Source organism: Rhodnius prolixus, unplaced genomic scaffold, assembly GCF_049639745.1.
Source record: "Rhodnius prolixus isolate KJV_2025 unplaced genomic scaffold, Rpr scaffold_2, whole genome shotgun sequence".
Taxonomy (NCBI): domain Eukaryota; kingdom Metazoa; phylum Arthropoda; class Insecta; order Hemiptera; family Reduviidae; genus Rhodnius; species Rhodnius prolixus.
Window position 1 is genome coordinate 42430979 of NW_027411592.1, and position 13079 is coordinate 42444057.

Genomic DNA, 13079 nt, shown 5'->3' on the forward strand with positions numbered 1-13079 from the left:
TCACGTTCAACTTAATCTTTTACACAACTGCCTAAAAAAATTACATAAAATAAGGAAAAAAACAACTTCCTTAAAGTGTGATCATTCCGCTTTTGGTTAGACATTTCAACATTTAGTATTCAACTCAGGTGAAATACCTGGACACATATCCAAATGTAGATCTACACTTATGCAATTAGTTGGCCAACTTTGTGGAAAATCAGAGAAGCCGTTTTCAAGAAACGTAGCAAACGGAAAAAACTAATTATTTTTTTAGTAGCCAATGGTCTACAGTCGTCTACTGAGTCCAATAGTTGTAAATAAATGTAAAATTGGAACTTTTTGAGTCTTAACAAATTCTCTACATGTTCTACATGTTAAACAGAACGGTTGTTAACTTACAGGAGGCTCCGTTTACATTTTCTTACAATTGTCCGCATCCAATTTAGATTGTTTGTAGCTGTTGATTTACGAAATTCTACTTCTTCTTTTTTGCAACCTTAATTTAAAAAATGTGTCGACTTAAATTCTTGGTTTAAATGAAACTGGCTCCTTAGACAGCCGAGATCACAGAATCTGCCTTTATACTATAAAACCATTATATTGATAGTAGTGAGTTTAATTACAACTTTTGGGTAAAAAAATTAAGAAATTAATTTATGAAGACTTATTTTTCTAAGTATGAAACTAAAGTTAAATATTTCAGGAAATCATAGGTTTCTTTATTACGGTAAACAGTCCTTGGTTCAAGTAAATTTAAATTAAACTGAGAAAAGGAAAAATCGTGAGACGGTTTGCACAAGTTTTACTACTTTTTCTTTAAATAGAGACGTAGCTTAATAAAACAAATGTAGCGTTATATATTATTTGTTTCGTATTTGCATATGAGTGCTAAAAAAAAAAACTGTTGAACTTGAAGGGGACTCGACAGGGTAACCTTGAGAGTGACTCATTCTCACGTCCGATACATAATTTGCAATATGTTCTCTATTTAGTTGCTTGTCCCATTCGACTGTGAACTATTGTTGTGAACTTCGCCGTCATATTTACACAGTCGCCAGCCAATTGGGGTGATCCCACGTCTTGCATTAATTCCAGTTAACATTGGTATTGTCAAGGACTCTAATAACTTCCTACAATTTCAGATACAGTTTAGTTGTAAACAAGTCTAGTTTGAATTAATGGTAATCATGTTGAAGTAAAAAGTTTGGAAAATTATTAAATTAGTTAGATATTTTACTCTTTCGTAAAATAACTCTTAAGAGTTCCAGTGCCTTTCTACAATAATAATTCATTATCATTCGAATGAAGTGAAATTATACGTCCATAACAGCAAAAAAAGAACGTTACGTCAGTATCTTGGATTAACTATTTACGTGCGAATATTAGAGTTGCATCTTAAGCTTGCATTTTAACTTACTTATTTACATAATCGTTACATAAACCTTACGCCAGAAAAGCTAAACGTGAACAAAGTACCGGCTGTCTACTTTTAAGATATTTATCTTTGTCTTTTGTGTTTAAACTAGTTATTAGCTGTTAGACGAGCCCAATTACGTCATGATTGACTTTCGAGGACCTCTTAAGTTCATCTGCCGGGTCACTGCATGGTCCAGTTAATTACATATTTAGTTTAGCAGCTGCGTGTTTCTGTAGCAAAGAGGCTAAAGGTATGAAATTCTGCATTAAGTGAGTCTAATGAAAAGTTTATAAAATATTCAATAAAATTGTACACAGGTACGAAATAAATATATCTAATTTATCAAATAATTTTTCATTTCATGTAGGGAAGGGATTAGCTATGAGGTTAGCATACTGGACTCCCACGCGGAGGTCCCGGGTTCGAATCCAGCAGCTGACCCTTAGATTTTCTCTTCCTAGGAGCTTCTTACAGCTCACTGTCCGGTGATGGACAGTGTTGTCTGTAACGAGAGAACACTGTCCGGAGGCCGGCAGTGCACTGGAAAAAGCTCCGGGCGCTAATGACCTCAGCTGTTGATGCGCAAAAAAAAAAAAAAAAAAAAAAAAATCTCTCTAATTGTTATGAATTTGTACAATATTGAAATTATAACGATTGTTGCTTTTCAACAGTATTAACAAAATTGAGGGCCTGATCTGGGTATTGGTTATAGTATTCAAAGGATAAAATGTTACAGCATTACAGTCGAGACATTTTTAATGTAAGATCTAACAGTAATAAATCCAAGATATCAAAACTCAGATAGACTGGAACATTTAAGATGATATACGAGCATTATAATTCTACTTACAAAATTTAATTTAAGATCACAGCTTATTATTCATCAGCTGATAAATTGTATAAGAACAGTTAATATTAGTGTCCCGCTTTAGGCGACAGTTAAAGAGTAAAGTTTGCCTAAAGATATTTAAAGACTTTTAACTAAATACATTTAAAGTTATACAAAGTTAAATTAATTTCGCCAACTGAAACTTCGTCTCCTGTATTATAAATTCTTGAAGGAATAATATATTTAATGTAAGGTCGGCCAACTAGTTTTGATTACAAACCTTTTAATACAGATTCTGCATAATTTAAATATTCATTCTAGTTTCATAAAACAGATAATTAGACATTTTTTTAAAAACTAAATATAACGAATTTGGCTACGCTTCCTTATGTCTAACTTGTAGTTTAAAAAAGAAATAGAACGCTATGAAGTTGTAGTTTTATTTTATTTCATATTTGAGATTTAATAATTGTAGGAAATAATTATGTATACTATGATGTCTATTATTATTAGACAAAAAATTATAGGGAATCATCGAAGTATATAGTTATTTCAATTTTTTGATCTAATTAATTTAAAGTAATTACAGTTCGTTTTAATGTTATCCTAGCGCACATCTTGAAAATCTCAGCGTTTCAATTTTGTATTTCATTCACGTTTTCAAGGTTTATTCTTCGATCCTGATAAGTAACTTCTAATAAATCGTGTAGAATATCAGCTTTGGGTGAGGTAAAAGTAAGTTTTTGTTATAGTTCACGAAAGGGTTGTAACAAAAAGGGTTTATAAGATATTATTGATCGATTACGGCAGCAGCTGTTGGTCAATTATAACCACGAGGTCGGTTTCTAACCGGAACAAAGTATTGTTTCATCAACCAGTCCAAGTGTATAGGGTTCTTTCCCAATTGGAGACATGATGGATTACTTATTGGGTTAGCAATAAGTTGAGTAGCTGGTAAGTTCGTTTTCATTATCTTTTATTTTTCTAATTTCTATGACCTTTGTCAGAGATACTTAGTGTTTTCGAGAAATGTTTATAGTCCATCTTTTGATAGCAATACATATTCTGAGGACTGTAGAGAGAAGATACTTTTTGCGGAGTCTTTATTCTAGATAGGTTTTTCCCGAATTTTTTAAATTTTCTTGTACATTTTTCACTTAATTTTTTATTTACATTACATTTACGTAGATCTAGAACTTCTTTGTAACTCATCGGACTGTGGGTTATAAGAAGGTAATTGTTATATCCACAATTCATTGTTGCGTTAACCCTCAAAACATCTGTGATCTAGGGATACTGTTGCTGATTATGGATTTCGATTTACTTGCAGACTGGGTCCATGTAAATTTGCTGTAACTCAGTGTTTGTAAAAGGATTCAAGATTTTGTTTGACGATTCATTTCTAATAATATACTAATTTAGTTTTTTACCTCTTAGCCATGCTATCTAATCATTGTATTATTCTTTTCACTACCAATCCTCGCATTCAAATCACCCAGCATCAGAATATCTTCCTTTCTACTCTTAACACAAGTCTCAGTTGCGACTGATTGCGTTTCCTTCTTTGCTTTGGCGTCATTGTTGGTTAACTCGTCTTCCGTAACATGCAAACTTCATCTTCATCATTCTTTCGTCAATTTTATACCAGAATTTAATTTGATTTTTAAATTGCTTCCTCATCACGTTGAATTCTTCTCCCTTTGCTCTTTCCCGTTTGCCACTCCACTTCAACCATGCAATTACTCCCCCTTCATTTTCTCTACGGTTCCTTTCTTTTGCGTCTCTGTTATCACTGGTTATTCAAATTCCTTTCTTTCTCCACTTTCTCCAATATTTCATCTCTTTGCAAGTGATTTGGGGGGAATTCGTTTTAGGGGAGAACTTAGGAGGAATGGTAAAAGGCTTCCCCTCTATCGTTTCATTGTCGTGTATGCTGAGTTTAAATTAATTTTTTACATTCTGATTTTGAAGAAAAAAAAATATAATCACGAGAATCGAACAAATTCGTGTGAGTGTACAAACAGGATATTTGTGTTAGATTGGAACCCCATACTTGAAACACGAACAGGGACACATACTTTGATACCTTTCTATAGAGACATAACGAGGACTTGTAATTACCCTAACCCCTTTAAAGTCTCCAAGCAAAAAGGCACGTGGCAGTTCACCCCCTCAGGGCGTACGCTGTAATTTAAATCAAGGGAATTGCGTTTACCAAGGGTCAGGGACAGCCCTTTCATTAGTCAAATGTAAAGAGTTGGACACTATTTGCTTGCTACACAGGACAGATTAACAGTTTAGTAATCAACTTTTAATCTTACACCACCAAGCTATCATTATGTAGGGCTGCTGTAATCTTTCTGATTGCTTGCCGTTATTATGTGAATTGTTTGAGTTTAATAATGCAATGAACTAGTTACTTTTGGATAGATAGCATTCTTCATAATATTCAGTTTTGCTAATTCATATAAAATAACTGCAGTTGCAGTTGAGAAATCAACATTCCATCTCCCAGATTTGTTCCTAAATTTCTTTCAGATGAAAAAGCGCCGAATCATATATAAACCTTAAAATATTGTGAGTATTTTGAGTTATTGTGGTTTGCTATAATAATTTGTAATTAACATTTTTTCAAAAAGTACCCAAGACATCTATTTCCGGCGAGAGTTTACTGTAAAAGATTTGCACGATTTCAATACTTCCTCCAGCGAGAAGTAAATGAAAGTGAAACTTTTCCTTTTTAGGTTAGTTCTCGTTTAGACGTCAGTTCTGTATTTTTTTTTTCTATATTTTTTAATTACAGTTCGCTGTTGAGCAGCTTTCATTTAAACGGTTCCAGTAAATCCGGTCTAGCTGCGTTTTTTTAGCATAAGTTATTCTCTAATAATAAATTAATCGCTTAGAACTTGAATTTATATTTATAATTTCTAATTGTTTTATAAATTTCTCGCCATTCCGTAGACAAGCTGCTGAGATTTGATAAACTTTATATTTGCCAAAGAAAGTTAAGTTAGATTTTGCACTATTTATAGTCTATCTGTGCCCTTCCGCTTATTGCATTGAAATATTTTTGACGATCAACTCTTGTCTTACCGGGCAGTTTTAATAAAATTAGATAAAAAATTAGACCTTGGTTTTCATTCACAATTTAAAAATACCGACTTAATACAACAATTTAACAAATAAAATAAAGTAAAAACCAAAAACAAACGTTATAAATGTATAATACATAACCCAGATTTGACCTTAACCGTTAATAACTTGTTTTCTTTTTAATTCTTTCACCGCTATTTATATCGTTTAATTTGTTAAAAATAGACTAACAGTGCATGTTTGATCGCCATAATTCTCGTAGTATTTATTTTTACTGTCCGCAATTTAATGCCTCTCGAATAATTGTACTAATTTATCCAACCTTTTCTAATTTAGGTTAGAAACTTTTGCTTATTGCTATGTTTTATTCTTTATGGCCACTTTGCTTCTTACAGGGAAGTATTCCACTTACAAGTTCCTTAACTCGTAATTTAGGTGTGGCCGCCTAATATAGTCAGAGATTTCTTTGGAGTAACGTCTGTAATAAGCTTCAGTCTCTTCATGGAGTCTGACGTTCATGATGGCATTGGTTTCACAAGGAGACAGTAGGATGTTTCTCTTATCCCAATCTTTGCAGAGATAGGCTTGGAAATAATCTTACTCCATCTGTTCTCCAGAATTTACTATTAAATTACTTTTGGGGGAAGGAGGCAGATCAGGGGAAACACTAGTACGTAGTAAAGGTGAAAGTAACAATGCACGATAGACTAATCTTATACTTTGTTTTAAAATAACCTACAGGAAAGGTTGCAGTACTTAAAATGCTCTAAGTTTGTAAGCATGCTCGGACTTCGTATTTTATGCGTAGAAGTTATGTCCTCGTGTATGAATACGTAAATATTGTTTACCACATCAAGGGACTTTTTGTTTGAACAGTTTTACCGCCGAAAAAAGGCGTATAATTCAAGCCTGCAATTGAAGTTATGAAGGCATTCATTCCACATTTAAACTAAAATATAATTATTTTACTTGCAAAGTTTTATGCAATGATTAATTCTATTCAGAAAAATTGACTTTTATTCACAAAATAAAATTACGTGTGATAGCAATTGATCGCGTGCCACCATTTTGGTAATAAGTTTGCCAATTTTGAGAATCGTTCGGTACATCTTGAATTTTAGATATATCCTCTGGAAGGAAAGTGTGATCGTATTGGAATAATATATTGATTTTTAAGCATATTTGGAATAGCAGGGAGCCAAAGAATTGTTGGGGACAAACGAGTAGAGAAGTTATCCCAGTAGAACTTCTCCAAAATACAGTAGATTATTCGCTATCTTCTTTTGTCAAAAAGAAATATTTTGTACTACAAGATTTGCGATTAAAGTGGAGTTTTCTGTATTCAGTTTTGGCGACTTGAGTGTTAAACATACGGACTATACAGGACATTTCAATCAAAACTACTCCGACAGCCAATCGATCTAAGCTATGTTGCCTACTATGGAACATTGCTAAACGCTTAAAGAACAGAAATCGTATTAGAGTTTTAGCCTTGATCATTTCGAATAAAAGATAGTAAGAACTCTGTAGGGCACAACTGGCCCTTGGAAGAAAGACTCTTTAGATTTGGGAGCTTTGAAGATTAAAGCGTGACTCATGCGGTGAGTAACGTGCAAAATAAATTGCCCAAATAGCGTGAGAGAGTGCAGTTGCCTTTCATGACATCCGTTGCCATTAATGTGTCCGAGCTGATAATTTTAGACTCTTTTATAATAGATTCTCTAATAATTAATGACTTTCACTGAATTAACATTATTTGAAATGAATCGCAATAATTATTTTATGCTTATTTTTAATCCTATAATTATTGTAAAGAAAATTTAAATGTATTAAATCAGCTTAAAGATACAACCAAGGGCACTGACAATTGAGGAGTCGTATAAAATTGTAGACATTTTGATTCTTACAATGCTAGTGAAATCACTTACAAAATTGAAAATTTAACCGGTTTCGGAATCAGAAGACCTCAAAATAGATTTCCGGTGAAATCGAAATTTGATTTGCTCATAATACTTTGCTGGCCCAGTTTAAGAAAGCAAAAAGTTTGAGAAATACTGAATAAAATAAAAACGAGTCCAACTCATTTTCAAGAATTCCATAAACTCAGATCCATCAGTAAGACTTATATTTGTGTTTATATGAATAATTGTGCAAAATTAAAGGAAATCTATCGCGTTTTTTTCTGAATCATTGCGATTAACTGTGAACTGATTCACATCTGGATTTCCGCATTGTTTAAGAGACGGCTAAGTGGAACTACATGTTTGAGATCGCTATTGATTATTTTATTGTATTTTATCATTGTCTTTGTCGACATTAATCCGGGACAAAAATTATTGCCAAGTTCAGTCATATTTTTCTTTTTATTGGTTTCATTGTCATGATTTCGCACTAGAGACTAGTTCATCTTCAGGTCATATATTTATTAACAATTGCAATTTGTTTAACATTGTGTATGTTAACCGTAGACACTGACTAAAAGGTTCTAGAGGCCAGAGGCGGATCGATTTTCTAGAAAAGAACATGTCATCCTTCGCTCGAAGCTTCAACATAAAACCTTTACTTTACTCGCTACCTTCTTCCTACATTGCTAACACTCATTTTAGACACTATTATTCAGCTCGGTAGTTTTATTTGGAATACGAGGACTTTCCCTACCAGTTACTTCTGTGCCACAATCTCCTATGGCCTCAAAGTTCCAAAGATATCGTAGCGCAGCCACTCAAGGGTCAATATATTCTGGTGTTTTAAAATTTACTTTACGAGGTATAGTTTTAATTCCTATGTGCTCAACATTTATTCGAATAATTTACATTTCCCTGTGTACTTTACCACTCATTGAACGATAGAGAGTCTAACTTATTAAGATAATGTTATGTTTTGTTACAGGCCGAGTGATGTTGGAAGGGCACCGATGATGAGCTGCGAGTACCGCTGGTAGTACTTGGCTACCGCGTTTGAGCGCCTTCGCACCCCCTAATCCCGGCAGTGCTATCCGTCCTTAGAGGACGCCATGCTTTCTTACATGGTGCCCTCGGTAGAGGAAAAACCTCCTCCTGTACCAACTAAAGTTAATCATCTGCAATTGGATTTAGATCCACCTACAGCAAATAATAATACACCAAACACAATTCCTGCCGATCATCTTACAAATGGCCATCCAAAGAGAATAATCAAAACAACTAGTAAAAGCTCAACAATATCTGGCGAAAGCAGCGCCAGCAGTTTGAGTTCGGTGCTTGGCGGCGAAGTGGCCGGCACCCATGCTACTCAACAGTCTCAGGACAAGAACAAACACAAGATCATCACTAACGGACCAGCTAAACATCCTACACTCAAAAGGTGGGAAAATCCAAACTTTTGGAATAGTTTTGCTAAACTAATCTTTCTTTATATTGTAAATGTATGCTATATATCGCCGGACTCTAGATAATACAGAGTGAAATAAAATCTTTAGCCTTCTTGTCGCACAAATTACCATCCTTTCATAAAAACCATCCACTATATTTAAGCAAGAAAATTACGTCTTAATATCTCAGTTCCTTCCCTTTTATTAATCAAAAAAAATATGTGAAATAAACATGAACTTCTGTTCATTTTAATTAACTTCAAAGAATACAAAACTTTGAAATTAGAGAGTTTTAAAGAAATTAAAAATACTTTTTCAACCTGAAGTTTTAGAGCACGTTCTTAGAAGTTTGTAACTTATTCTCTTCCATCTTTGAAAATTGTAAAAGTGATGGACCTTTTATCCTTATTAGTCTTATTAATAATGAATTAATAATTATTCTTACCCATTAAAATTATAAATTATTCTTATTAATCAAAAAGTTTTATCATTGTTGTCTTGACATATCACAGATATCCTCTGTTATATTAATTACTAAGTACGTTTTAGCGGACTTGTTTACTATTATTGGTCACCTAAGAAGTTTACGTTCAATGTGGCTCGTTTTCATAATCTTCATCGCTTTTAGGAGTTGGATGTAAATATTTAGCTACTTTATGGGTTCCAATGGAACTATACTTGTAGCCAAAAGAACTATAGTCACTACCTGGACATACCATACTTCCCTCAGCTTCTTTATTTCGTACCCTAGTTCGGTATACTTTTCTTCCTCCCCTAAAACTTAAAGGTAGTTAGTTGATGATGCACAGAGGATAACCATTTCTAAGCTCCGGCCTGCATTTGAAGTATAGAACTTTTGCTACACCAGCCCCCGATTTCCTGCAATTAACTGGTAGACCACCTTGGCTACATCATTGCGATGAGCCAGATAATCGGGTTGTGCCAAAAAAAATCGTGGAGCCACCCGTTGAACTCTCCGGCTGCAGAAGCCACTAGCGGCATCACCCAGCTGATGGTAGTCAAGACAATTCTCTTGCCATTCACCAGAACTTAGCAACTCTTTGAGAACAATTCTTTTGTACGTCATTTTGGGTTCTAGTATTTTCTAGTAGTCTAGGAGCTGCTGCAGACCGTGATTGTGCTACACTTCAGCATTACTTTGTCTAGGTTAGGGTTTCGTACACGGGCACCCAGTGTCTCAAGTTCCTTATGACAAAAATCGCTAAACGACATAACAAGTTCCAGCATCCAACTGATGATCTCCAGCGACTTTCGGGCTTTTCGCCATTTTTTTCCGTAGCCCTTACCAGAAGCCTAAAGTCGATTGTGTTGAAATGTTCTGGCAGTAAGAACCAAACGGTCATCGTTCAGTTTCATTTTCAAGCATAGATTGAGGCTCAAATTACTCGAATAAATAATTATTATTACTTGCTTGCAGAGTTAAAGAAAACAAGTACTTTTTAATTAAAAGAACAAAATAAATATTGATTAGTAATCTTTTTTCACTTTTTAATGTGATAATTGGGCTTTGATAATTAATTTTAATAATTAATTTCTCAGGGCATTTTAATTATCAATTATTATTTTTAAAAAAATCGCTAATTAATCTACTTTATACCCTTATATATCGTACATTATGCCCTCTTGTAAAGAATAGCAAATAAAGTTTTAGTTAACATTATACCAGAATTCAATAAATTATCATTAAAACTGAAATTGTGTGTGTAAAAAAATTTTACGGTTTCTCTTAATGGTATCATAAATTTTTAAGGCTAAATATTTTTATTTTATCCCATTAAATTTATGTAGAATTTTATTGCATTCTTTCGTATCTATTGTTATTAGTGACATCCATTTCCAAGAAGCTTCATAAATTTCAGTTTCATATCAAAGCAAAATACTGTTATTTTTTGTTCTTTTTATTTCGGCGATCTTTATGTTAACATTCTGCTTTGATATTAATTTCTGTAATTTAAGTGTTTGCATACCATTTTCGCCGTTTATTTTTTTTTAAATTCTAAATAATATTCAGTTAATGTTCAAGGACTCTTAAAAGAAGTAAATTTTGCCAAGTCGTAAACCTTTTAATAACCTTTCCTTTTTCAAGGCCCTGCAAGTTTTATTCCAGTGGTTTTTGCATATTACCCTCTCTTGTCTGTTGGAGATAAACGTTTCCATTGGCAACCAGCGATTGCAACGTATTCTGGCAAAGAGAATGTTACCTTTCCTCTGGCCAGACTGTGTAAACGGCTAGACTTCAAATGAGGACTGCGCCAGTTAGCGGAAATGGGCGATTTACCTGAATGCTGGGATTGGCTTATTTGCCGCGTGACGGACCTCAGTAAAAGCTTCAAGGGCACATAAGGCTTTGTAAGTCAAAAGGAGGTAACTTTCTGAACATGGTTGCTCAAAGAACTAAAGTCGTACCGGTGTCTCTTTGGAGGTGATGGTAATATCATTACCCAACATGTAAGTTCAAGAGTGATCTTTCTTTATGGACTTATCTGCAATAGTTTCCCTCTTCAATTAACTAATGAAGACGTCCTTTCAAACAGACGTTTCCAAATTGGAAAACTTATTCCAAAACAATTGACGTAAAAGAAACTTTCTCTGCCAGTTAATACGGAAACGTTTCTCAGGACCGCTTTTTCAAAATCCGCTTTTCAACTTCTTTTTTAACAATTCAGAGATCTAGACTGGTCTTCCAGGTAAAAACATCCTTGTTTACTTTTCGTAGAATAGTTTTCAGAAATCCCAGAGATATTCAGTGTAAATATTGGGTCTAGAATTGACCAATTGGGCTCTCTTTCACTGAAAACCCAGTTTCCATTCACCTATAAAGAACTCGGAAGACTTGAGAAATATACAACCTTTTCTAATGATGCATTTTTGTATGTAATATTTTAATTTAAATTTTGTCCTTAGAGCAGGAAGTTAAATAAGTCGATATTAAAAAATAAGTTCTATTTTGAATGGGAGGTAGTCTTAACTGTTGCTGAAAGTTAATGTTCATTTCCCCTAAATTTGAGCTCGAGTTTTAAAAAAAAATCCTTCGTCAAAATCAGATATTTACTTCAGAACTTCATTAATTAGGTCCTCTAGTAGTAGAATTTTTAAGTGCAAAGAATTAGGCGGTATTATTTTAGTTAACAATTCAGAAGTGTGACCGCATGTTTACTTTAGTACCAAGTTTACAATGAAGCAAATTGCGCAGTTATGTATAATATAGTTTAATAGGTAAATTGTGCTCAATTGGTGCTACGAGCTTTTTACTCGTCCGCAAGATAAAACAATCATTAAAATTTATTAAAATTCTTAAATCTAAATTGTTTTAAATCTTGTTGCTGTTCATAATGTTATCTCTTTGTTTTTCTCTCTTTCTGCTTATGTTATCATATTAAATTATATTTAATTACCATTCTTGACCTTCTGGCTGTAATTTAAGATTAGTGATCTTATTTTCTTTGATTGTAACTTTGTTTTCTTACTTTGTTAATCCAACGAATCTAACTCTCTCTCCTACAAGAACGAGTTAATTCATAATTATTTCTTAAATTTTCATCGCCAAACTACAGGATCGTCCGATCCAATTCGCACATGATTATCTATCATCTCCAATCATGGCATTCCACCAAGTTATAGAGAAAGACGTGTTTTCTCTATATATTGCTGTAGAACGCTCAATTTCAAATCTTGTTGATAATATTTATATTGATTTGTATATAACAAAGCTAAAGTTAAATGTAAAAAAATAATTTATAAAAACTTGTGATGGAATTGGTATTTTTAAAAAAAAAATGTTGCAATTGAGAGAAATGTTGCAAAATAAATTTAATAACTAACAGAATTTATTGAGCCAGCAAACCATAATGATATTTTCATTGTAATAAAAAAAAAAAGCAAATAAGGTTATCAATACTGGCAGTGAATTCAATCATTCGTGTTAATTTATGACTCCGTTTCGTAATAGTTTATCAGAATTACATTTAATGTATTGTTTGTTGGTATTTTAGAGTCTTTAAACGTTCCATTCTAGGCTACTTAAATAGTTTAATTGAATGGAAGACTTCCTAACCATCAGTGCCATATATCACAATGTTGTAAGCTATTTAGTAAATAGTTTTGATTTAATACTATTTTCCCATAATCATCAGATTGAAAGCATAATTTACAACAGTAAAATAAGCGACTATGATAATATATACGATATTTACGAATAGAATGTTCTATTTCCTTATCTCAATAGGAAATACGCTAGATCGCATGTTGCCTTGGCATGTTACCTTCCTTCGTTACAAGATCATGAAATCCGGCATCGATTTCTCACTCATAAAGAGGAACAGATCAAGATTTTATAAGTTCAGTATTAAAATAAACATTTTATATTAATTTATTCTGTAATAGAAGAA

The 13079-nt window shown here is 33.2% G+C and overlaps 1 protein-coding gene across 1 annotated transcript in view; it reads left to right on the forward strand.

Annotated features, from left to right (window-relative positions):
* The window catches only part of LOC141449700 (uncharacterized), a 377448-nt gene that overhangs the window by 106618 nt on the left and 257751 nt on the right, over positions 1–13079 (forward strand). The window contains exon 2 of the mRNA XM_074119357.1: positions 8211–8663. Coding sequence (XP_073975458.1) covers positions 8335–8663 — 329 coding nt within the window. The 5' untranslated portion in view covers positions 8211–8334. The remainder of the gene's footprint in view (positions 1–8210; positions 8664–13079) is intronic.